General features: G+C 40.3%; 1 protein-coding gene across 16 annotated transcripts in view; it reads right to left on the reverse strand.

The window, feature by feature from the left end:
* Nucleotides 1-27,223, reverse strand: part of DLGAP1 (DLG associated protein 1) — a gene marked incomplete at both ends in the record, with an annotated part of 241,746 nt that extends 214,523 nt beyond the window's left edge. For 5 of the 16 annotated variants that reach the window (XM_079785217.1, XM_079785225.1, XM_079785224.1 and 2 more), the window contains one exon: nt 21,902-21,994. In XM_079785217.1, coding sequence (XP_079641343.1) covers nt 21,902-21,994 — 93 coding nt within the window. Of the gene's footprint in view, nt 1-21,447; nt 21,529-21,901; nt 21,995-26,239 lie in introns of those variants that run through there. The other 11 variants (XM_079785211.1, XM_079785227.1, XM_079785223.1 and 8 more) reach the window with 5 other exon arrangements.
* Between the last annotated feature and the right edge of the window lie 554 nt (nt 27,224-27,777).

Raw genomic sequence — 27,777 nt, forward strand, 5'->3', positions numbered from 1 at the left:
GGCGGGGCGCCAGTTGCTGTCATCGAGGCAAGCCTCTGGTGGTTACTGAAAATTCTTTGCTCCTGCATTCCATGGGCCTACCCGGCGTTTGCACCTGCTGCCAGTGCCAGAGCCACCGCTTGCACCCACTGCCGGCACCTGGAACTGGTCCAAGCAGCGGCTGCTGGTCCCGATAGCCCCTGAGGGCTTCTCCACCTTCCCCTGCTCCTGAGGGGTGATCAGGGCTTCAGCCACCACTCACACCCACTGTTGGTGATGGCCCCAATCACTCCGCGCCATCAGCGGGTGTGAGCGGGGCCAGCAACATCAGCACGTGGGAGTGGCAGCAGCAGGAGCAGGGCTGCCGGCAGACAGGGAACTGGTGGCCGTAGCAAGAGGGGCTGGGTGGGAGTGTAGAGGATGGACCAAGACCTGCCCCTGTACCCACCGCAGTCTCGCTGCTCACAGTTCCTTTCAAGGTGCACGAATTCGTGCACTGGGTCCCAGTAATTAATAATATTGTATTGCATATTTAAAAGTTGTTAAATAGATCTTAAAAGTTCTTATCAAAAGGAAAATAATTTTTAAAATTATGTATAGTGATGGATAATGACTTATTGTGGTAATCTTTTTGCAATATATACAAATACTGAATCATGTTGTATACCTGAAACTAATATTATATGTCAAGTATATCCCAATTAAAAAAAAAAACAACCAGCAGCCAAATCTAGTCCAGTACATTTTAGAAGAGGTTTATCTTCTTAATGGATTTAAAAGCAATTATTTTGAAGATGCAACCTCTCATGAAGTTCCTGTTGGCTATATATAAGTAGATACACTTTAAAAATTGTTTTCTATTGCTAATTTGTTATTATATTTTTGTTAAATCATTAATGGCTGTTAAATATGATGAAATGCCTTTCATGCACATGAGATAGTCCTATGTGTTTTCTACTTTAATCTTCTAATGCTGTGAATTATGTGAATATCTTCTTGAATGTTAAGCCTTCCTTTTATTACCAAATAAATCCTACCTGGTCATGTTATTTTACATTAAATAATTGTTTAATCTTACTCAAATATTTATTAAGGATTTTTGTATCAGGTCCACGAAAGAAATTGCATTAAAGTTTTTCTTTCTCAAATTGTCCTTGTCAGTTTAAGAATATACTAAATCCTAAAATGAATGAGACATCCCTTTTGTTCAGATATCTAAAATAATTTTTGTATGAGATCACCTTTTCCTTGCAGGTTTCATAAAATTATTCGGGTCTGGTCTTTATTTTCTGTGTAAATTTTAAGCTAATGTACCAGTTTTTTAAATTGTTGTAGATATATTCAAGCTGTCTGTTTTTATTGAGTTTTGAAGAATTTATTTTTCCAATAATTATCCACTTAAGTTTTTAATATATGGGTACGAAGTCTATTTCTGTTATATTCATATGATAGATTTAATTTCTACTGCACAGTTATCCATGTTCTTGTCTTCATTCCTGACAATGTTTATATTATGCTTTCTTTTTTTCTCACTAGGTAGTTTATGCCTCGATATGACCAGTATTTTCAAAGAACAGCAACAACACATAAATGTTCAGAGTGATGATCTCTGGGTAATTTCTATTATCTTTATTTTCTTATGTATATTATAAAATTTCCTCAGTAATTGTATATTAAGTTTATGAACCTCCCCAATAATACCTATAATAAAATTATATACTTTGAAACAAAGTAAAGACATATGGACTGAATAGGAGATGCATAACTGGTTGAGTGGCTTTCCCTACATGGTATATAAATGTTTTCATTAAACACTATAGAACGGTTTCTAGAGGTTTGCATAAGCCTTTCTGTTTGGCCTTATTCTGAACATTTTTTATCATCAACATTGATGATGATATATTAGACACTATTATAAAATATAACATATCTTGGGAAAAATTAAAGTATTGGATTTCAGATTTAGTCTTCTCAAATTTTGACAGCAGAGATATTTTTTTGGTAGTCCAAATGGCACTTTTAGGTGGGGGAATTGGAAACAAGCTGTCTCTTTCTCGAGATTCTACTGCTATTTGCTGGAAAATCATAGTAATAAATAAATATCAGTAAGATAATACTGATATAAACGATGTCCCCCAGAGTTAGTGCATAATCTGCATAACAGTCAGGGGTGGCCCTGGGCTAGAAAGGCATAACTATATCTGTACAATGACATTTAATAAAAATAAATATAATATTCTACCTTATGTAGTACTGTGCACGATCCAAGTGCACAGTACAGCGTGGGAGAAACATGTCAACATGATTTCATGTGACAAAATGGCTTGAAAATTTTATCTGAGTATGAGATTGGTTAGCATGGCTGCCAGACAAGCTAGTGCATTGATAGAAGAAAGGTGTTTATATCCAAAGATTGTCAATGGATGCTGTGAAGTCTGAATTCAAGTATAATATTGTTCACACAATTATACCATAAGGTAAAAGGGATATTGCTTTCCTTGGAACAAGATACAGTTTGTCAGTTGGGATGTTGACAGTGCTGGAAATCCTGTGCTTAGAGAATTGCTGAAGAAACTAGGTCTTTTGAAGATGGGCCAGTGAAGACTTAGGGACAAATAACTGTTTTCATCAAGCATTTGCAGGACTGCCACATGGAAGAGTAGTTAGGTTTATTTCATATGGTTCTCCATCCAAGTTAAAGGGAAGTGGATTTGTATTCACAATAGAGAAGAATTCTCCAGTATGGCAATTGGTACTGGAGTGAAAATTCAGACAACCTTTGTAGAGGTCATTTGGGAATATATGCAAAAACCCTTAACATATTACGTACTCCCTGATCCACCTAGTCCACTTCCAGGAATTTCTACTGAATAAATAATTGGATGCCCCTTGAGGCATTTGTAACAGTAAAAGTTTTGAATAGGTTACTAAATTAATAGGAGGAAAAGAAAAAGAAATGTGAAAACAAACAAAACAAAAACCAGAGTGGGGCAAAGAGAATTGGGGAGAGAGAATGAATTCAATGGAACAGAAACTACTATTATATTAAGTACAGGGGTGAAAAAGAGAGTGAGATATTATTAGAAACTTGCCAGTCAAAATAAGGTTGAATGCAGGCCACTGAGGCAATGGCCCAATTTTTTTTAATTAGATGAGAGAATTGTGATTGCTAAAATAAAACTTAGATTGAGGATCTCTCGTGAAGTGAGGTCAACAAAAATAGCTAATGGGTGGGAAATTAGTTATTTGAAAGTGAAGGAACCTATTACTAATGGGCATCAAATTGTTTATAATGTAAAGAAAGGAAGTGGATTATTGTGTACTATAATGCTGCATTAATAGAGGGCTTCAGGATGTAGTATGTCGAGGAAATGCTTGCTGTAGAAGGGTGCACTCCAGGTTAGACAAGTTCAGACATTTGGGATTGCCTCTATCTGAAAATAATGGAAAGAGCGAAAAAGAAATCTCTGAAAAATAATTATTCAAAATTAGAATATGTAAATTATTTTAAAATACTAAGATTCACTTGCACTTCTCTTTTTGAATAGAAGAATAGTGTATAGCATTTGGGAACACTAACCAGAAAAGAATTTTTCACATTTATCAAAAACAACATTTATTACATTACTCAGAATGTTGAAAAATTGTAAAAATATTTAAATGCCAAATAATTGAGAAATAAAGAGTTTAACCATGGTATACCAGCATATTTTAGTAGCTATATACATTTTCATTAAAATTATACTACTAAAATAATAAGCATTCATTAAAACGAACAGCATGATTTTTACCCTATCACTTTAGGGAAACTGCTGGCAAATGCAATAGTTTCTTCCTAATTGCCAGATTTATCGATAGACTTTCATTCCTTGCCTGACTCAACTACTGTTTGGTGGATGATCTTGTTGAAGCTTTATTTTGTGATATATTCTTCTCCCTTTGCTTGCATATGGTTTTCTTTTCCTTTTGGTCTTTCTGTCTTTTGGACTCTTTATTATTGTTTTCCTTTTGCTTTCTGTCTGTGCTTAGAGTCTGGGTAGCTCAGGAAATTGGCCTATGCTGCTCATCTAAGTTACACATGCCCCAATGTAATCTCATTCACTTACACTCTTCTCTCCCTTCCATATGGTAATTCCCAAATGACCTTTCTCCATTCCTGTCATCTTCCTGAACTTCAGAATAAAAAAAAATGCTGCTTTCACTTCTCCATCTTCCTCACATGAACTTTAAAAAATGTTTTCTACTGACTTTTTTTTTTTTTGAGAGAGAGGGAGAAGGATAGAGAAAGATAGAGAGATAGAAACATTGATGAATGAAACATCACTGATCAGCTGCTTCCTGCACTCCCCTTAATGGGGATTGAGCCCACAACCAGGGCATGTGCCCTTACCCAGAATCCAACCAGCAGCATTTCGGTGTACAGGACACCATCCAACCAATTGAGTTATTTTGCTTTTACTTTCATTGCTTGAACCATAATAATCTTGTGTCTAGATTACTGTAATAACCTCCAAATAGTTTTGAATAAATGAATACTTGCCTCTGGGGCATCTTCAAACGGCACATCAGATTCAAAATGTCTAAAATGAAATCATTGTCTTCACCCAAACGTATTCTTTCTCCCATACTATCTGTCAGAATCGGAGGTACTGATGTGCACCCAATTTTTCAAGCCATGAATTGTTTTTCATTTCTACTCCTCTCTTTCTGACAACTCAATCATTCACTCGCCAACTACAGGCGATTATGTATTTCAAACATGTTTTCTCCTTTTTAAAAATTGCTACGATCATGATCCTTCCCCTCTTCCAGTATAATGAGAGCTCCTGTGGACAGGAATCAGCCTTTTTTTTTCAGCTTTGTGGTCCCAGCCTTTCTCAGAGTGTCTGATGTATAGTTAATGCTGCCTGAATTAAAAATTATATTATGCACAAAAAAAGACAAAAAAGTATATGACACAATCATTGAAAATGTGTATATTTATAGATATTGGAAGGAGTTTTCAAGTGATATAAATAATTGGGGTTTTATTGTAAAGTGAATAATAAACACTTTAGATAAAAAAGAAACAGCAAATATGCAATTCATAGGTAAAGAGGAATCCAGACCCACTCATTTAATATAGTCTAAAATAGCTTAAAATAGACTAACATAGTTTAAATAGTCTAAATAGTTTAAAATAGTAAACTAGTCTAATAGTTTAAAGTAGTCTACAAACATAGAAATTGATGGCCTTATTCTTTCCATCTCCACATAAAAGAAATATCCAGATTTGCCAATGTTATCTCCAATAAGGGCTTAATCTCCAATATTTACAGGGAACTCATATAACTTAAGGAAGATAAATAATCCAATAAAAAAATGGGCAACGGATCCAAATAAATACTTTTTGAAAGAGGACATACAGAAGGCCAAGAGACATATGAAAACATGCTCAAAGTCACTAATGATCAAAACGACAATGAGATACCATCTCACACCAGTCAGAATGGCTATCATCAACAAATGACAAGTGCTGGCAAGGATGTGGAGAAAAAGGAACCCTTGTGCACTGCTGGTGGGAATGCAGACTGGTGCAGCCACTGTGGAGAACAGTATGGTGTTTCCTCAGAAAACTAAAAATAGAACTCCCATTTGACCCAGTGATCCCACTTCTAGGAATACAAGAGGCCTGGTGCATGAAATTTGTGCATGGAGGGAGGGTGTCCCTCAGCCCGCATGCGCCCTCTCGCAATCCAGGACCCCTTGGGTAGGGCTTATTGGGGCTTTCCTTCCCCTGCTATGGCAGCTGGCCCCGCCCCCACCGATGCCACTGCTTGCCATCGTGCGGCGCTGCCCCCCCCCCGCCCAACACACACCGGTTGCCTTCCTCTGCCAGTGATAGGCGTGGGGTACGATCTCTTGGCTGGCCTGGGCCTCCCTCTGTGGGATGAATCCCAGGGCTCCCAGATCAATCACCCTGCAGAGGGAGGCCCCACCTACCCACCACAGTGCCCGGTGATGGATTGAGGAGTCCAGTGATTGATCACCTCAAAGAGGGCGTCCCTGCCCACCCAACTGGGACTCTGTGATTGATCACTGGGCAGAGGGTGGCCTGGGCCTCCCTCTTTGGGGCGATTGCAGAGTCTCTCCCCCAACCCTCCCCGATTGATTGCCCCACTGGCCAGTGGTCTGGGCCTCCCTCTGTGGGGCATTCATGGCGTGATGGCGGGGCCCCCCTACCAATCGCATTGCACCCGCCTTGAATGGCCTGGTGCCAGTGCAAGTCATAGTGTGGTTCTCTGGAAGGTCGTCCGGACGGTTGTTCTGCTGTTTGGTCATTCGGTCGATTTGCATATTACACTTAACTAATATGCACTGGATGGATGATTTCACATGTTTCATGCACAACTTTAGAAAAAATTTTATTTGGTTTTTAAAATATATCCTGCATTAGGTGGATTCTGTAGTAGGAAGATGAATGGTTCCCCGAAAACCCCACTTCTTAATTCATGGGACCTGTGAATGTGTTACCTTACAAAAGGGACTTTGCTTATGTGATTAAGTTAATGATCATGAGATGGGAAGATTATCCTGGTTATCCAGGTGGTCCCAATGGAAAGGAAGAGATGGGAGAGTCAGAGAAGGGGACGTGACCACAGAAGCAGCGTCAGAATGAGGTGACTGCTGGCTTCGGAGAAGAAAGTGGTAGCTAGGAGACAAGGCATACAGGCTGCCTCTAGAAGCTGGAAAACAAGAAAATGATTCTCCCCTAGAACCTCCAGAAAGGACTGAGATCAGCTATTACTCTGGTTTTAGCTCACTGAGACCCACTTTGGACTTCAGTCCTCCAGAACTGTAAGGTAATAAATTCGTGTTACTTTCAGCCACGAGGTTTGGTACCTTGTTATAGCAGCAGTAGGAAAACAAATACAGATGCTATAGGATTTCATTCCATCAAAAGCCTGACCAAATGAAATCCCTGCAGTGGCTCTGAAATCTGTTTTGTTGTTGCATTTTACGTTGCTACTACATTCAGGCTTACTAAAAATAATAGCATTTATTGAGGCATTATGTAATGTCCCTTTCCCAAGTATTGTTCTATGCCCTTTACATTACATTAGCTAATTTAATCCTATCAACAACCCTCGGAGGAGACCGAGGCAGAGAGAGGTTACATATGTACTCAAAGTTGAATAATCAGTAAAACACAGTTTGAACACAGCCGCCTGATTCCAAAGCTCTTCCTAGAACTAACTTCGTGGCCTTCAAAATGCGTGGCTGTCAGTGAAGGGACTCCCTCACCAACCTGCTATTTATATTTACTCACTCTGCGGATAACTATTGTGGGAGACAGAATTTTGGCTCCCAGGATCTCCACCCCCCGGTGTCACGCCTGTGAATATGTTATGTTAGGTTTCATGGCAAAAGGGACTTTGCAGGTGCCATAAGGTCATCCATTAATCAGTGATCTTAAAATAGGTAGATCATCCTGGATTAATCTGGCATACCCCATGTAATCACAGGAGCTCTTAAAAGAAGAGCTTGTTACATGTATTTTACTGCAATAAAATAAAATGAAATAAAATAAAATAAAATGAAAGAGAGGAGCTTTCTGCTGCCTTGGTGCAAAAGATGTGGCAGAATTAGTGAGAGAGATTCAAAGCATGATAAAAATTCAATGTGCCGTTTGTTGGCTGGCAGATGAAGGGACCTCCGGTGCACAGCTACAGGAGCTGAATTCTGCCATCTACTTGAACACATTTGGAAGCAGAGTCTTCACCAGAGTTTGCAGATAAGAGCCCAGGCCAGCTGGGACCTTTATTTCAGCCTTGGGAGGCCTTGAGCACAGCGCTCCGCGGAGCCAGGCCATGCCTGGACTTCTGACCCATGAAAATGTCCACCTTTTAAATCTCTCTGATTGTTCTTCTGCAAAACTCTGAATTGAGCTGGCTGCTGACATAAGGACTGTGTAGACGTGTGCACTCTATTTCTTCTTCTCTCCCTCCCTCTCTCTCCTTTGGGCCTTCACGCTTTCCTGCCTATGACCATCATCCATCCATCCATCCATCCATCCATCCATCCATCCATCCATCCATCCACCCACACATAAATGGTGTTTGCTAAACACTAAGTTAGGCCTGGGGGATGCAAGGTTGAATTACTGAGCAATTAATAAACATGGAAAAATGCTAAGAGAAATCTCAATATGCTTTCGTAGAAATTATAGAAAAGCTTCAGAGATACAGCATTTCCAGTTGGGAAATCTTTCTTGTCCTCTACCCTTCCTTTCCTAAGCTCAGGTTGGGCTTCTTATTCTTAAAAACCCCATATTCTTTGTTTAGGTATCTTTATACTTCTTACTTTGCCTTGTATTATATTTATTTAACAATGTGGTGTCCCACTTGACTGTAAACTCTCTGCGAGTAGGAACTATTTTACAAATCTTTGAATTCCTCTCTCCTCTCAGCTTCAACCCTTGTACACGGCAGGTCCTCCTGTTTTTGCTATTTTACTTGATCACTCAGTAAAAGCTCCTTCACAGTAAATCCTAGTATAAGCTTTACTTTGTAATAGGATATTCAAGTTCCAACAGAGAATCTATTTATTTCAGGTAATATGCTCCCATAACAACTCTTTAACAACTGCACATTCCTCAAATTATTCTAAGGTCATGACCAAAAGGTTTTTCTAATGAACTGTTATAAGAAAGAAGAAAAGTAATCAATTTTAAGTTTTTTTTTGAAAACTACCTAATTAAAAAAACTACAATGATATTTAACAATATCATGATTAATGGCTCTTTATCTCTTTTGAGAATATGATAAATGTTAAGAATTTTTCTCCCAAGCAAAATGAATATAAAACACCCCTCCCAAATTTTTAATTTAATATCAAGAATTTACTGAGTCCCTGGAGTTTATTCTAGCCCACCCTACATTTCCACAGCCCAGTCTAAGAACACTTGAATTAGGTAGGTAGGTATGCCCAGCCTTTCTGCATTTGAGTTCTCCTCAATACCCCTCCCTGTTCTCTATCCCACCAAAGGGTCTTCTCAAGGTAGGATGACTTCAGGGGTCAATCAAGCTGCTCTTCAGTTCTGCTCCTGGGTTGCCTCAGCTCTGAGTAACCTCCCCACGAACACTCCAGGCCTGGAAACCCTCTGAGGGTCTCCATTAGGGTTTCCTGCCTCAGTAAGCTTTTCTAGAAAGGCCTTTTCTGAAAAGTAAAGTTTTTCAACTGGCTTGTGACCATTTCATGTCTTTCTGGGCTGAAGTATCTCTCTCTCCTCAGGTCTCAAATATGGCCAAAGAACACCGGGTTTCAGAGAGCAATATGAGAAACATGGCTTTGAAGCTTGGTAAGTAAACAAAGGAGACCAGACAGCACATGTTTGGTTAAACCAGTTTCCCCAAAACAAGAATCTACTTCCAAAAGGACATCCCAGCGACTGTTCGACTACTGCCTATTATGTAAATAGGTAATTACATTTACAACTCAGAATGGTGTGCTTAAGTCTCACATGGTCACCCATAAATTAAATTTTTAGTGTGCAAAGGGAAGGTGTGAGACTCACTCGCCTCGTGAATAGGGTTAATGTAAACACTGCCTTGGAAAACCCATAGCAAGTAGGGTCTCTCTAGAAAGCTCTTACCTTTCGATCAAAGGCAGGAGAGTGTGATGTAGACAGAAGTATCTCAGGTAAGGTGCTAACCATGCCTGATGGCTGGGGAGAGGGCCTGTCGTATTGGCACCAGTTGTGTGACTGGCTTTAGCAGAAATCACTAAGCCTTGCCAAGTTCTGAGTCCATTTGCACCCAGACTCAGCTCCTACAGGTGCCAAAACATTGTAATTTTCAATAACTATGAGTAGGAGGAATGCTTTGCAGGCTTCATTTATAAATAAGGAGGAGAATCACAGATGAGGCTTAGTGTCCGAGGCAGAGCTTCAGTGCAAAGCTCAGAGTGTGAATGGAAATATTATTCTAGGTACTTCCCGGTTGGCTAATGATGAGTCAGGCACACAATACAAGGCAGGAGCAGAGCAGGGCTCCTGGAAGGGCCGGTGCCAGGGCTGAGGGCAGATCCAGGGGAACAAAGACACGCCCAGCACAATGCTCCACGTGCATAACGGGTGGCTGGTAAATGCTCAGTGAGAATCTGGGCAAATCCTCAGGTTTCTAGTGAAAGGTGATTGTCCTTATTGAAAACTAGGTACTTTATAGAATATATTCCTCGCAATAACTCCACGAGGTGAGTCTTTTTGCAAAGGAAGAAACAGAAACTAAGAGTGGTGGACTGGATTATTTAATGCCACCTAGTGGGTAAGTGGAGGAACAGGCATTCCCACAGGGCAGCTCTCACTCTCACTGAGCCGTCCTCTGCCACGGGCACCCCCAGAGAAGTACTGGCCAGCTCTGACACTGCTGAGCACTGAGACATCACAACAGGATGTCACCTCCTCAGGGCAAACCCCAAATCTAGTAGAAATCAGTGCATTAAAATAGGCACATACACAATACCAACTCAAAAGAAGAGGAGGAATGCTGTCTAATAGCTTTCTGTGACGATGGGAATATTTTATATTTGTGCTGTCCAATATGGTAAACACCAGCCATACCTGGCTACTGAGCTGAGTGCTAGAAATGTGGCTACTGTGACTGAGCAACTAAATTTTCATCTTTATTTAACTTTGGTTAATGTAAATTTAAATGGCCACATGAGGCTAGTGGCTACCAGCACAGAAACTAGACTATTTGATTTAAAAGGAATCCAATGGGCCGTCCGCCATCATTTTACCAAATAGGGAAATTTCCTTCGCTCCACCCCTGAGATGTTCACCCAGCCTTCCATTACACATTTTTAATAACAAGAATCTCTTCATCTTACTTGAGATCTGATGCCTTTGTTAGAAAACCCTTCCTGATCTAATAGCTCCATTCTCAGGTGTATGATCTGGGGATGCAGTTAGGTTTTGGTGTAATAATAAACCCACTCATTACTCCCAGGGGTTATCTCTGGACTTGCCTTCTCTGCTTTTCTCATGCCGTTGAACTTCTATGTCTTTAAGGGCAGCCCCACTGCATCTCCATTTTCTGGGTACAGTGTTGCTGCTGCTGCCCACAGAATCCAGGCGAGTGCCTCCTGCGGGCCTGGTGCTGATGCCGAGGTGCTTTCCCTCCCCGACAGGGCTCTGCTTACGGTCCAGATTTTTTCTCTAGGGCCTGGGCAGCCCCGCTGCCTCCAGGGCCAGCGGATTGGTTGTTGGACGCAGGAGTCTGACGCCTCCTATGCTCTCTGGGGAGTTTGTCTGTCTTCTGTGTCACCCTCACACCATATCTTATCCTGAAATACTCTGCTCAGAGTGTTAAATTGCTTGGGCCTGGCTTCTAGGCTGGACCATATTCTCTATCTTTGGGAAATGTGAATATTTTAGAAAAAAATGATTCCATATCATCTTGTCAACCAGGGACTCAGGCTTATCCTCCATGCACTTGCCTGGTGGTTAGCTATCTAGAAGTTCTGTTCTTTACACGAAGCTGGTCTTTAGCCCTTTCCCACTTTTACTAGTATCTAGTCACCTCTCCTGGAGTTCAGTCTGGGTCGATCGAACAGGTGCTAAATAAATCTTGGTTGAATGAAAGACTTGTTGAGAATGGCAGTTCTATTAAATCATTCAACAAAAATTTTCTTTCTACACTTTAGACGATGCAAAGGGATTATATATTATGATACTTGGGTGGATTCCTCGCTGGTTGAAACTAAGAAAGACATTGCTATATTCTATTCATTCATTAATCTAATAAAACCTTTCAAAAACATAAATGAGATTAAATTGGCATGGTTTAATTTTAGGGAATTCTTTCATTTCTTAATAATCTACAAAGCCCTATTAAGTGAATTATTAACATTTTATTTTATGCATGGGGATACTTTATAAAATCTTGAACCAAGAGAAAGTGAAGGCTGTGGAACATATTAAGCCTGTATTCATTACTTAAAATTAACTTCATCTGGGCTTAAACAAATAGGGGAGGGCATTAAATAAGGGCTTGCTAGAACATGAAATTATCTGCAATGAGCTACATGTACATGAAGAAAAATTCAAAATAAGCTGAGAAGCAGGATAAGAAAGACTACATTGACTTCCAAGTTCATAATTAAATATGGCACTTATTTAATGGACTTAAAAAGTTTGAACATTCTGTATGATTATTTATTAGAGGAATTCAGTTTAAACTCTACTAATATTGTGAATAGCACTGTTTATGCATTGGGTATAGGTAGCCAGCTCTAAGCTGACAAACATGAGTACTCTGTCCTGGATATTCTATGACTTGATTTGGTTATACTTTTACAAGGTAATTTATAAGCATTCTAAAGATATACCTTTAGGGAAACATCTCTTTTCCTTCTGACTTAGAGTAATAATTTATCAGAGAGTAAAATTGGTGAATTTCTCCAATATTTAGTTAACAATCTGGATTACAGGAGTTCATGCACCAACTAGAATTCTGGCTCACAGTATGCCTGGAAAATAACTGTCTGGTCTCCCTAAAGGACAAATATAAAGTCATGCTGATTTAGAGGAATCATATTTGGGGATCCTTAGTTTACTTCCTCATCATTTCAATGAAATTACTTCTTATAGAAGCAAACATTCCCAAGTTAATCCAAGGAAAGGATAGAAAATCGGAAGACAGTGCTTATTCAGATATAACCTTGTAGTGTTTTAACAATGCTATAACTACAATCAAGCTGGCAGTCTCAAGGGGCCAATAGTACTGTTTCTCATTGAGACAAACCAAAAAGCAAAAACAGCCTTGAGCAATGGTTCTTTCATAGGTTGAGATATAATTTTCCTGTTACATGAAATGATATTGTTCTAATACAATTTAACATTTTATATATCTGACTTTGCAAATGAACCTCATATATTACTTGCTTTCTAACATGACCACTCTCCAAACTAGACTTGGGCTTACAGTTAAGCACAATGGTAGGATCTGTTTTTTAACCATAATTAATAATGTCTTAAAATTGGTATTAAAATAAATTCTCATCAAGAAACATTCTTGCAGGAAAAGATCAAAGGGACTATTTACACAGCAGAGGCTGCATGATATAGTGGAAAGTGAATAGATTTTGGAATCAGATGATCAGGTTTTAAATCTTTGTTCTGTCATTTAATAGCAGCATAATCTTGAGCACATTAATTACTTCCAAACTTTCAGAAATAAGGACAATATATGTTTAAGCATAGGGCCATAGAACTTTCTCAATAAATTATAGTCCTTTTTTTCCTCCCTTTCTACTCATTCTCCTCCTTCATCTTCTTCCTCTCCTTGACATCATTCATTATCTCATGAACTGCATCCAGTATGTGATAGAAGAGCTCTAGACTGGAAATCAAGGGGCCTGTGTGTTCTTAGAAAAGTTAATTCCTTTCTCTGGGTCACAGTTGAGGAATAGGGTATTTGGGTGACATAAGAATGATCTGTTATGCCTGGTCAGTGGTTGAGCTTGACTTATGGACCAGGTTCCATTCCCAGTCAGGGCACATGCCCAGAGTTGTGAGCCTGATCCCCAGTAGGGGGCATGCAGGAGGCAGCCAATCAATAATTCTCTCTCATCATTGATGTTTCTATCTTCCTCTCCCTATCCTTTCCTCTATGAAATCAATAAAAATATTAATAAAAGAATTTTCTGTTATAGCTAAGAAGTGATTCTATAGTGTGAGTTAATCACGAATTCTTGGCAACTCATGTTCAGTTGTGTTTTCATAAAGGACATGGCACCAGGACTGCAGTCTGGGAGAGCAATGAATTAAACTTACCAAGGTTGGGATAATTACTTAACATTTTTTGGACTTTATCAGGGTCTTCTGATTTATTAGATTTATCAAGAATCAATACAGACTATCCCCTCCGCCTACCTGGGTCATTAAACTCTCTTTGATAGCTTAGATCTGCTTATTGGGGAAGGAATGGGCAATAGTTTTCAAATTGTGTGTGTGTGGGAAATTTCTCCCCACCCCAGGAAAACTTGGATGCAGGGCAGTAGATGCGGGGAGAGGATTTGGATTTGAATCCTCCTTTTTTTCCTCTAATTGCTTCATTAGGAGTAGCTCTGTTTTAAATTCTTTTATACAAACAAGAAATTCCAAGGTTAAAAGCAGGCGTCCTCAAACTACGGCCCGTGGGCCACATGCGGGTGTTTTTGCCGTTTTGTTTTTTTTACTTCAAAATAAGATATGTGCAGTGTGCATAGGAATTTGTTCATAGTTTTTTTTAAACTATAGTCCGGCCCTCCAACGGTTTGAGGGACAGTGAATTGGCCCCCTGTTTAAAAAGTTTGAGGACCCCTGGTTAAAAGTGTAAAATGCACTGAGCTAACTGATCTTTGAAGTTCTTGTCAATAACTGCTTATATTGACTGTGCATGTTCACTGGGAGTGCATAAAGAAGAAAGGCACAATGAGATGCCCTCTCCAGAAACTACAGAATAGACTAAGCCCCAACCAAATTAGTCCCAAAGCCTAAAGTAAAAAAAGCAGGGGGTGGGGCAGGAGGCAGAATTTCTTGAGTATATCTATATATATAAAAGCCCAGCAACCAAACGGCACAACGACCAGAAAGACCAGAATGATGGGTCGCTATGACAGGCACTGTGGAAGCCAAATGGCCCAATCCGGGCCCCTATTGGCCCCTCCCAACCTCCCGTGGCCCATCTTCCCTCCTCCCCCAATCAAGCCCCTCCACCCTGATTGGGGGCGGGGTTGGCTGGCCAAACTCCCAGGGTCCCTCCCCCAGGCAGTGGGCTCTCCATAGGACTCGATTGCCAGCCAGGCCGAGGAACCCCACCCATGCACGAATTTGTGTACCAAGCCTCTAGTAGTTAAGATAAATGAATGTTTTGTGCTACACGATTGAGGAACGCTAACAGATTGAATAAGAGGAAGACTTCTTACTGTCCCTGCTTATGCATGACCCTCTACAACAGAGAAGCCATGAGAATGCCAGTTAATTTCTCCAGGCCTCAGTTTCCTCATCTGTAAACTGATGGTTTCCTATTCCAAATTATATTATAAAATAGCTTCCTAAAAAGTAAGGGGAAGAAAAAAGAAAAGGAAGAAAGGAAAAAAGGGAAGTGCTGCTAAGCACAATTCTCTTTTGCTCAGAAGGGTATAGGACATGGGAAGGTGGAACTAGGTGTGAGTATAATCAACCTCACATGTCTGATTTCTAGGGTTGATTTCAGTAAGGTCAATGAGGGGTGATAGTAAGGTCTTGCTTAGTATGGGCAGTCTTCCAGGTTGTTTCATAATATCATTGTGCGAGATTTGGTAGTGTTGACAATAGTGGCGGGGTGAGGGTGGAAGGGTTTGGGGCGGGGGCATCACATAGGAGACAAAGAGAAGCTGGGCTAGATAGTATAAGCTCTCTATAAGCAAGGACAATATCTTAGAAATTTCAAATTTCCTGTCATGAAATAGCTATAGGACTTGGTTATCTAGATTTACCAATAAAAGCTAATAAATATAGTTGGTTTGGGGATTTAAAAAAACAGCATGAAAGTAAAAATATATATTTTTAAAGTAGTATGAAAGCTCATATGAGATATTTTTGATTGATTATTTAGTTCTTGAGATCATCTAGCATGAAATAAAATGTTTCTTTTTCTGTTCAATGATTGCATAAGTCAAATATGGCAAACCTACACGACAATTTTCAGCCTATGGATCTGAGTTTCCATAAGCCTTGCCACTCACCCCTCACAGAGTTCTTGTTTCTGGTGGATTTGTTTCACCTCCTTTGTGAAAGACTCAGAGGGAAGGCAGCAAGTAGGAAAATCAGCTATTTATAGGCTTTTTTTTTTTTTTGACTAAAAGTGTCTGCTCAGCGTGCCATGGAATACTTCCAAGAGGTGGGAGAACAGGAAACTATCTAAAATCAACTAGAAGGCTGGAGGAGTGTTATGGGGGAAAGATTTTATATGGGAGTCATTTTCAGAAAGCTCAGCGTTCATTTGCAAACAAATGACAGTTACTTTCACTGACACCTCCTGAGTCACAGAAAAGCCAGCTAAACTTCTACTAGTTAAGAGGAGAAGGAAAAAAAAAAAAAAGACAAATTCTCTAAGGATTACAAGTAGTTAGGATCCTTTAAGGCAGTGGTCGGCAAACTCATTAGTCAACACAGCCAAATATCAACAGTACAACGATTGAAATTTCTTTTAAGAGCCAAATTTTTTAAACTTAAACTTCTTCTAACGCCACTTCTTCAAAATAGACTCGCCCAGGCCGTGGTATTTTGTGGAAGAGCCACACTCAAGGGGCCAAAGAGCCGCATGTGGCTCGCGAGCCGCAGTTTGCCGACCACGGCTTTAAGGGACTTAAAGGCAAAGTCCTGCGGGAGCGTGTCTCTCTCTATAGGTATTCACTGCAGGAGGGGTCACCAGTCAAGACCTATGCCCATAATCCAAGCTGCGCTAGCAGTTAGCCTTCTAAGTGTGGGCTGCAGGTCCTGGGTGACCTTACAGGAGTCCTACAGTGCCCACAGGAGGATCTTTATCTTCAGTCATTTCCATTTCTATAAAGAAAAATGGCAAACTATTTGCTCAACTTTTCACAATTAGGAGTCATCATTTTATTAAATTGTAGTTCATTCTTCCCATGAACTACATTATTGTTTTAGTGGTAACGTGGAAGCAGGTGAGATAGGGAATATGTGGCTGCCTGAGAAAGTCTGAGCTCCCCATGGCCCTGTGAAGGAAAGAGCTCCTGAGAGAGAACTGGCTTCGATGTTCATGTTCTTTGTCTGAATTTCTGCAGCCTTATAAGTATGATGTAGTTGGCTTTAGAGAATGGAGAGGATTAATCACGGACTTTGGGCAGGAGTGAAGAAGGGTGACGGACAAGGAGCTTCTGTCATCTGCTAGCAATGACAGAAGAACTCCCACCTATGAAAGTTGCCAGAGTGGAAACACTCCTCAGAGAACCTGGATAAGCCAAAAAGAAAGCAATGAAGAGTAGATAGAATCCCTTGTAGACAATCCCCATAGCTGTTACTGTTAGTTAAATTATCCTGTTGACATACCAAAGCTTCCTGGAATAAGGCACCAGTGTCTTGACAGACTTAAGGTATGAAAATAAAAGGAGGTTTTATTTGAACAAACTAAACCTTGAGGAAGCTAGAAGAATTGTGTTCCATCAGTAAATATCAAGGCATGGGAAAATCTGACCCACTGATGTTAAGCTTTCAAAAGATCAACCCTTTATGATCTTTTCACTTGTAGACAAAGCTTTATGTGTAGTTGGCACGTTGATGAAGAAGCCTAAAATCTACTCTGTGATGAAGACCTACTGTCATCCAATGCTGGGAGAGGGCTTTACTTTACCATGGATTCAGACTGTGGATTAATGGAAATTCGATTCAGCAAAATATAAAAGAAAAAGTGGGAAGGTACATGAATCACATGAAGAAGCAGAGAAGCATGTTGACCTCAGGATTTGTAAACTCAAAACATTTAACACTAGATTTTTTATTTATTAGAAAAATTTAAAGTTAAAAAATGTTAAACACCTAAACAAATACAAAGGTTGTGTTATTATACCCATTTTTCAGATACAGAAATGGAAATACTAAGTAGAGAGAACCCAAAGTCATGTCGGAAGTCAGTGGCAATATTAAAGCCCATGTTTTCATCTGTTAGGATGGACTGCCCCCTTCAGTAGGTAAAATGATAAATTTAGTTGTTTGTTCCCTAGAATTGGGTTAAAGTGTGGTTCTTGGATTTATCTCTGTAACAGAATCACTCCAGATGTACAGAATCAGAATCTCTTGGTTTGATGCCTGAAAGGCTTATTTTATAGACACTTTCAAGCTGATTTTCATGCATACACAAAATTGAGAAACCATTGCCTTAATATTCAATGATAAAGCAAGTGACCACACACATACATGATTCTATACATGCAGATGAATGTGGTATTATGCTAATTTTTACCCATATGGATGCCAATATATATACACCGAGTCGCCAGATTATTATGATCTATGAATGCATAATAATCTGGCCACTAAGTATATATACATTAGAGGCCCAGTGCATAAATTCATGCATGGGTGGGGTCCGGCCAGCCTGGCCAGGGGGAGGGGACATGGGCGGTTGGCCGGCCTGCCTGCTGGTCGAACTCCTGGTCGAGGGGACAATTTGCATATTAGCCTTTTATTATATAGGATATACACTGAGTGGCCTGATTATTATGCGTTCAGAGATCATAATAATCTGGCCACTCAGTGTATAATGCCTCATATAGTATTTCCAACTTTTAGAGCTAGATGTTTTTTGCATTTACTTACTTTTTCATTTTGAAAGTAATGACCAAGAGGTCAGACTATAGCCCTTGACATCTCCCTTACATATTTTCTAGAGTTGCCCTGATGTAAAGGTCTCATTGCCCAATAATTCTCTCCTTACATGTCACATTTGGACAATATGGTTACAGATATGTTAACAATTTTTATCTTAGGAGAGTGACATGAGAGGTGAGGAAAACTGGCTGCCAAGAGAGTGGGAGATGTCAGCAAGAAGAGCATTGTCTTGAAAATCCAGTATCGGGGCTCTGCCGCCGTGCCTAAAGATCACATCTCCATTTGTTCTCTTTGGCATGTGGCTCACTCTTAATAAAACCGTTGGAGTGCAGGAAGGACTGATGGGAATAAGAGAAAAAAACATACTCATTTCTTTATTTTAGAGGTTAAAAATACTACCTGCCATTTGTAACCATAGAATTATAGGTTGCAACATGCACACAATATTCACCTACCCTGGACTCCACATTATTTTGCTTCATAGACAGTTCTGTGATATCACAAGTCTAAATTTTGTAAAATGTTTCCTAATTCTGTAAGAACAATGAGTAGGAACGATAACTAATAGAATATAGTGACCTAATCGTAAAAGAAAAGATCTACCTATCTAGAAAACTTATTTTGCAAATGTAATTAAAAGTCTCTTTATCTTAGAAATAGAAACAAGGTAGGGCATATTGCCAAACTTTAGAAAATGAAAAATAAACTATCCAGTGTTTAATGATAATTCTATATATTCTCACACTTAAAAGATTAGAGAATCAGAAGAGGCCTTTCCTTGGTCATTGTTTCTTAATGAATGTTCTTTAAAAAAAAGAATAAAAAAATAGTAGAAATAAGAAATTGGTCAAAGGTAACAGAAGGAGTTGTATGATATGTCTCTCCTTACACTATATTATCTCCTTTACCTCTGTGAATGGAATAACAGCAATGGATTCATTCATTCTCTATATCTTTATTTTTGAGCTACAAATAGAGAGAACTGGGTTGAAGGAGAATAAATGATTCATTGAAAAAAATTAAAGCACCCCCTCCAACTGTGGTTTCAGATTAAGCATTTATAAAAACACCTAAATATGCATTTACAAAAATAAAGAAAAAGAATTTTCCCTGTGTCATAATGTATTCTAAATGGGAGTTATTAGAGGTGGAGCCAGAAGGCAGGGGGTGAGGCAAAATGGTCTTGAGAAGCAGGTAAATGAGCCCTAGATGTGAAGTCACGCATGCATGTTATTGCTATCCAGTGGGAAAAGTTACAGGTTCAAAATTTCAGGTGAGATTATATAACTCTTCATGGGCTTGTTAATAGTAATCTTATTTTACTTAAACAGTCCAATTTTCATTTTTAAAAGACCAAGCTTCCCTAGCAAATGACAGAAAATAATCTAACTATTAATAATGAGGTGCTATAGTTTGAACCATATTTGTAATTTTAACTGTTTAGATCTATAAAAATGAAATTTCTTTTGATTCAATTCCATCTCAATGAGCACAAGAATCTACTAAGAGGTGGTCACATTTAAACAAAAAATCAAAATGATAAAAACAAACAAACAATCTAGTCACCAAATCAAAGTCAGCTTGGTAACACTGCATATGTTTTTAGTGGCTCCTATAAAACCTCAAACAAAACAAACAAAACAAAATATAATGAGTTCTACCATTTACAAATCACTGTTTGTGTGAAGTTGTGTAAAGCCATGATCTCAATGGACCAGAGATTATGGATAAATATTTTTCTACAGAATGGTAAATTATTACTTGGGTTACTATCTTTAATTTTCATCCAAGCAAACTGCCCTAGAAGGATTTAAGGGAGCAAAGAAATAAAATCCACTGTCTACTGAGAGACCTAAGGCTAGTGTTCCTCTTTTACTCAGTGCTAATCAATGCTAAAGCTTCCAATAGTAGATTGGACTTTGTGGAATCAGATAACCAAGCACTTTTGGTGTTATTGAAAATGTCTTTAGAATAATGAAATTGTAGACCAAGAATAACAAAGTTTCTTTAACAACCTCCAAGAAAGATACCCTATTTTTTTTTTTCTTTCTATTTCATTTCTGTCTTCCTCTTACCACCACTGAGTCTTTCTGGAGCCCTGCTTTCACAGTGTTTTGCCAGTTGTCTCCCCCACCACCCCCAGTACTTGGATATGGGCGATAGTGAGAATTGCAGAGAACCCAGAGAGAATTGTGAGGTTTCGGCCCCTGATCACTGATTCTACATTCAAAGTTAGCATCAGGCAGGAGTAGCCTCATTTTCCAATCAACAAAGAAGGACCTCTCTACTGAGATCAGTGACAAATAGGGAGACGATTGTGCAAGACAAAGAGGAAATACATTAAAATTTCTGACACTCCTTGCTGGATTATTAAAGCAATTTAAATAACAAAAACAACAACAACAACAACAAAGAAAATCATCAACTACTGTGGTTGATGGGGTTTTTAAAAAGGCAGTAACCAAAGTCACTGGCAGAATTGCTCAGCACTGTCACACATTTCACATAAAGTAGTTTAGTTGATTCGGTATAATTTAAATTGTTCTAAAACAAGAGGAAGAAAAGCCTCAGCCAGGGAAAGAAAAACCTCACTGGGCAAAGACTAAAATAATCTTGAACAAAATGTTGACAAACAGTTGTACCTGCATTGAAAAATAATCCTGGGTTCCTGTTTTATGAATGATACTTCAGTGATCTTTTGTGGAGTCTTATTTAACCAGCAGCCCCCCATCCTTTGCCCCCCCCCAAACCCCTCAACCATCCAGAAATTTTAATTTTGCAACAGAACAGTAAGCATTCAGGATTCTTGTCAAGGAAAACGACTGATCACATTTCAATCACTAGCCACATTAATGTCCTCTAATAGCACCTGGCACCTTAGATCATCTGTGTCAATTAAAGGTTTTACAAAGCCCCTGTGGGGACACAGATTTGTGGGTGTCCGAAGTATCAACCTGTTTTCTTACCATCTGCACATACATTAGTTTGTTAGCTCTTTCAGTCTTTAGAGTAGAAATAAAATAACAAAAACGATCCTCCTTCTCCCCTCCACCCCAAACCACCCAAACCAGCAACATACTATCACCAAATACAAAGTAATAAAAGAGTTGTACCCAAACCTGGTCAGTCCTTCCATTTCTTGAAACTTGCACACAAACTGAAGAAACCCACTCAGCCTTAAAGAGGTCGATCATGTTGCTCTCCTAAAATTTCATCTCTGTGAGTGCTTTCTTTCTCGGGTCTGTCTTGCTCTCTCTCTCTCCCTCTCTCTGTGTCTCTCTCTACTTCTACCGGAGAGTGCTTTCTTTCTCTTTTCCTGTTTCTGCTGCTGAATGAATGCAAAATCCATGATTTGAAGGGATTTTGTTTTTTAGGCTAACAGTTGGAAATCTAAAATCTTGCTCTTCTGAATGGCTTTAAATACCAGTCACTCAACATATAACGTTTACATAAAGACGCATATACAGAACCAAGAATCTTGCTTTTTTAAAGCAAAAACAAAACCACAACAAAAGCTCCTTTTACTCCTTTCATCCCATTCCTATTTTATTAACTATTAGCACTTACCCTGAGATGTGCCATAAATGCTCTATTCCAAATGTATAAAAGCCAACCACATCTCAACTGAGAATTAAACAGTTTTAATGTCTTCAAATCCATGTCCCTGATCCAAAGCCTGATACAGACAGTCACTGGCAGTGGTACAATAATTCTACACAGCAGACATCTGATTCTTGACATTTAAAAATAACAATATTGGGGGGAAAAAGGAGTCCTTTTAAAAAAAACTACCAACAGCTTGTGAGTGAGCACATTATCACCAATTGATTGTATTAACTGGAACTGGCAATGATTTCAAGCTACAATATTTCATTTTGAAATCAATGTCAGACAGAGGCCAAATACCTACAGACCTCTCATTTTCTATATAATCACAGCAACGGCCTATGTTAAATTAATTCTAAGTGATAATTGGACAAAGGGAGAATCAGAACTGTGCTAGTATTGAGATGCTATTTTTGGTGACTATTAATTTCATCTTTGCTCATTCTTGAATCAAATTAGGAACCTTTCAGTCATTCTGTTGCTTGTCTAAGATGGATCACATTTCATAAACATGCAGGCACACGTATCAGGTCAAAAGCCCCAACACATTTATTTCTATTTCTGAAGCACATTAGAGACTCAGACCAATCTGGGATCAAGACTTCGCTCTTCCACTTACTATCTATGCATTCCTGGGCAAATGATTTAATCTTTTGCGCCTCAGTTTTGTTGTCTGTAAGCTGGAGTAAACAGTAATACTTTACAAAGTTGTTTTAGGTACTAAATGAGATACTGTATGATTTCTAGCACATAAAAGCATTTGATGTATGCTACTTCCTCTGTTTCATATTTGGAAGGGGGTTGGGATCGGGCATAGTAAAAGGAAAGAATTCAGGTTTTTTCAGGCAGACATCAGTTTTGACCCACCATGATGCTATGGACTAGCTGTGTGTCCTTGGGCAAGGTACTCAACCTAATTTACTAAATCTCAGTTTCTTCGACTGTAAAATACCTTTCGGTTTTAAAGAGCAAATTAGAGAACATTGGGAGAACATTCACTTTTGGTAGGTATTTATTAAGTGAGAGCTCCAGGCTCTGGAAAATTGCTTGAATTAGTGCTCTGCATATGTAACTGAGGAGTTTACAGATGTAGACTGAGATCACAGGCCTTTCGACCAAGTGTCTCCCTTTATAGCCGAGGAAGGAGACCCTGAAGAGCTGAAATAATGGCCCCAAGCAGCATCAACATCACTCGTTCGTGGTAAGTAGGGACTAGAACACAGACCCTCTTATTTAAAGCTCGATGCCTTGTCCACTAAACCCTGTGATGTGGAAATGGAACACATTGGAAATCCAATTTCAGTGCGAGGTGTTATTTAAAACAATGCAACTAGAAACACACACACACAAATCCTATCTCTCTTGAATGCCGCACATTTGCTTCTAAGGATGAGCTTACAAATGGAATCATCCCCTGGGAGCTGGCAGGAGCCGGCTACATCCATCTTTCTGAGAGGTGCTTGCACAGGACAGCAGATTCTCCTTTTCCTCTAACGCAAGGCAGGAGCTGGAGAGAACGTCCAGTTCTCAGGCGCTGCCCATCCTCCTGCCTCCCCTTGCGAATGCCCAGCACCTTCCCTTCTTTGCAGAGGAACTCTTCGACATCAGCACAATGGTTGAGAAGAACACACTGTTCTCCAGTTTACTCACTAAACCACTACTTCACCATATTTCAGTTTGAAAGCCTTGTACAGAATAAGGAGCCCAATAAATGTCAAAATTTGTTGAAGAAAGTATAACTCTACTCTCAGTTATATTTAAAGGCTTGAACTAGCTTGGGTTAGGGTTAATTATTGCCTGGTATAGAACAGAAAGTATTAAATGTTTTCAATATTTTGATAATATCAGAATTAAAAATAAAGGTGCCTTGTGTATCAAAATCAGGTTAGTGATTACTCTGAGGAGGAAAGGAGGGAAGTGGGATTGAGGCAGGAACGTATGAGATCCATTGCAATTAATGTTTTATTTCTATAGCTGAATGATGTATAAGTGGAGTGTATTTTACTTTTTTTATACCTTTTTGTAAGCCTCAAATATTTCATTTAAAAATTGGCTTAAAATAAGGTAAATAATTTGAAAGTAGAATTTCCAAATCTTTATGATAGGAGATCCACTAATATGCCTGTGCTAAATCCTATACTTAAAACTTCAAGCTTTCATTCTCATTTTACTAAAGAACGTAAATAATATGTTTACTTCAAAGATTTTTTTCTCCTTGCTCGCCATTTTCATGCCCTTGGTTCCAAGGTTGTGCCTGGTATATAGGAAAGAGCTATTTTGCATCACATACATCTAAGTCTAAATCTCAGTTCTATAGTTTGCTGGCCACATATCTTTAAATCACTTAATATTTCCAAGCTTTGGTTTCCTCTCTTGTAAAAACAGAGTATTATTATATCTAGCTCTCAAAATTATTATGAGAATTAATATGAAAATGTTTGCTACAGCATTTGGTACACAGTAAGTTTTCAATTAATATTAGTCTCTCTCTCTCTCTCTCTCTCTCTCTCTCTCTCTCTCTCTCTCTCTTTCTCTCTTTCTACTTTTCACCACTACTTGAGCTTTTTACTTCACAATGGTATAAAAAGAAAAGAGAAAATAATTTTAGGTAGGAAGAACATAGGCAATTATGCAACACAATGGAAGCATTTTGTTACTAACAAAGGCTAGCTCCAGATGCATGTAGAGTATCTAATCTCATCACTATTTATTAAAGTCCAGTTTTTTAAAAAAATTATTCTATTTTTGCTGCTAGTCACAGAAACTTTATAGACAAAATATCATATTCTAGGGCTTCTATCTCATTATCCATTCTTTCTTCAAGACAGATAGTCTTACCAAAGTATTTTATTCTCAGCGATGGGTGAGATTTATGTGTTTAAGGCAGTTCTAAAGTTTTCTGATATAATTCCTATAATGGTCATTTCCATAAATAAAGAGGCGTGGGTTCTAGTCCTACCATAGCCATACACTAACAGTATACCACTAAGTCTTTACCTTTCTTTGAGTATAGTTTTTTTATATGCTAAATGAAGAGGTTGGATTAAATGATTCCTTAGCTCTAATTTAGGCAATACACCATGTAATTGTGTAGTGTTTGTGAAAACTACCCACAAGTTGGTGGCTTCTTCTGAAGTCTGGGGAAGGGCTCTGGCACTGACCTTGCCCACTGACTGCCAGCCTAGAATATTCTCAGGGTTTGTAGACGCATGTCCAATGGAACCAGTTTTGTCAGGAAGAGAGCAAGACGATAAACTTCTCAGTGGAAGAGTTTTTTTCTTGCATTTCTTCTTAAGATTGGAGTGGGAAATGATTATAGTACAGTAAAAACATTTAAAAAAGATGGGGATAGTAGGAGAAAGAGGAAAAAAGACACTGTAACAAGGAAGGATATGAGGGTCATTCTTATGAAGGGTCGTGTCGTAGGAAAAATGACAACACTAGAGGAAGGTGGTAGGGAAGAGAAATACTCTTCCCCTCTTCTTTCTATCCAGGTGAAATCTAGTTTAAGTGACTGGAGGGCAGTAGGAAAGCATGAGGAGGTTGTGGCAATGGAGGAGCAGCCGGTGGTGGGTCTGTACGTGTGTGGGATTTACACGCTGACACTAATTGCATTGTATTGTGTGGATGCTTTCCCCTTTCCTCCTCCTCTCTGCGGTCCTAGGTCTCTGCAGCTGTGCTTGTCAGGCCCCCAAACTGGCTCCAGCTCCACATTCCCAGCGCTCAGGGCATTCCCCCCATTCCCTGTGCCCTGGGTAGTGGGGGCTCAGGTAGGAGTGTGGTTAGTGTTGGTATTGGTATGACAATTACAATGGTGAAGACAGATCAATTTCCCCAAACTAATAACTCCAGGCAGAATTTTACAACTAAAAATAAGACAAAAAAACAAAAATGAACAACAACTCTAGAGAGATATAATTAAACTCTTTCCAAAATTCCCAAGGTCATTGTTGACTTTTGTAAAAAGGTGGATTTATTTTAAAATTCTGTGTAGACTCCCCTTTCCTCTCCTCTCTTATCCCACGATCCTTCAGACAAAAGAACTCAAAACATGAATAACTCCTTGCCTTTATGCGGGTGTGCTTTTCAAAGCACTTTGATATCTAGTAACTCAAGATAACTAGATGAAGATGGTAGCAGGTTTGTTTCCTGATAAGAGCACTTAGCCACAGAAATGTTAAACAATTTTTTCCCCCCATGCAGACAATTCCCAGGAGAGCCAGTTCTAGACCCAGGAGAAGACACCACACAATTAGCAGGTACAATTTCTGCACATCCACCACCCGACAGCAATGGTACCTGGAGGTACTGGCAGGAACGTTCTTGCTGGCACGACTCCGACTTCACCATGGCCTGGTCCACGTTCACCGAGGCCTTCTGGTAGACCTCGCGGGCGCGGCTCACCGTCAGCGTGGACGACCAGGCGCTCTTCTTCAGGAGCGGCGCGTCCAGGTTGACGGGCAGGTGGGCGCAGGTGGAGCACTTGACGTCGTTGTTACTGCGGGAGGCCTTGACCGCCTGCTCGCTGATGGTGTTGTAGGTCTCCATGAAGTACTGCGAGGCCGAGCGGTCAGGGCACCTGCCCATGGTCATCACGCCCGACGGAGAGTGGTAGATGCACATGTCGCTGTCCAGGTTGTCGTCTGAGCTCCACCAGCCCGGCGACGTGTTGGGGGAGGTGTTGGGCCGCGCCTTGGGCTCGGGGCGCCTCTCCTTGCTCTTGCTGCGCTTGCCATACCGCACGGTCTGTGTCTCGTCGGGGCTGGCTTTGCCCCCGTTGACGCTGCCTTTGGCTGGGCCCTCCAAGGAGTGCGACTTGGTGAAGAGCTTCTGGACCGAGTGGACCAGGTGGCGGATGCGGCCCGGGCTGTCGCTGCGGTGCTCCAGGGCCGTGCGCTTGTACTGCAGCGTGTGGTACCCATCCCGGCTGAGCGGCAGCTGCCTCTCAAACTGGTCCAGGAGGTTGGGGGGGATGCGATTGGCCTTGGTGGCCAGGGTGCGGGGCACGAGGGCGCACTCGTCCTTCAGCTCCTGCTGCGAGTTGTAGTGCCTGCGCGGGAAGGTGCTGCTGGCCAGCGGGTCGCTGAAGGGGCCCACGCACTCGGCCTGGAAGGAGTTGCGCTGAGTGTAGTAAGGGTGGTCGGCCGGGTGGTGCTCCACGGGGCTCAGCAGGTATGGCTTGCGGTCCGGGTGGTGGTGGTGCGAGTCGCAGGCGGAATCGCAGGTGACTCCGTGGTGATGGCTGCGGCTGCCGGATAACCCTTTCATTGCTGATGGGGCGCAACCACCGGGGTCATGGACACCCCGTGGTCAGGTGCCAGACCCGTCTCCCGCCAAGACCTGGGGGGATGAACAGGAGGGGGAAATGGTTAACAGTCCTTCGGTAAATAGATGCTGCTTTGTCTCGCGGTGCTGTCTGCTACTGTGTTTGTTTTCTGGCAGAAGAACTCATCCCTGTCCCTGAAAGCAGCTGAAAGGCATCGTTGGAAAAGCTCTATCACCTCTGTAGGGCGGGAAAGCCGACTCCAATCAGATATGGGGAGTCTGCAGGGGTGAAAGCTAGTAAACCTGGAAAAGGAAACAATAGAAATGCTAAAGTGATTTAAAATTGTTTGAAAGAGGATCCCCTTCCCCCTTCCTCCAAGATTCTAATAGCTGGCTGTATCTTTCCCTTGCTTCCCTGGCTTTATTCTTAACTGTATGTGACTGGGAAATCTAACTCACCGAAGGCTCATTTTCTCTGGGAAGCCTTTGCTGATCCCCCTTTGCAGACAGAACTCGTCCCCCTCTGTGCTTCCCCACCAGCTACTCTCTCAGCTCAGGTGGAATTGTCTCTG

This window comes from Cnephaeus nilssonii, assembly GCF_951640355.1.
Source record: "Cnephaeus nilssonii genome assembly, chromosome: 11".
Lineage (NCBI taxonomy): Eukaryota > Metazoa > Chordata > Mammalia > Chiroptera > Vespertilionidae > Cnephaeus > Cnephaeus nilssonii.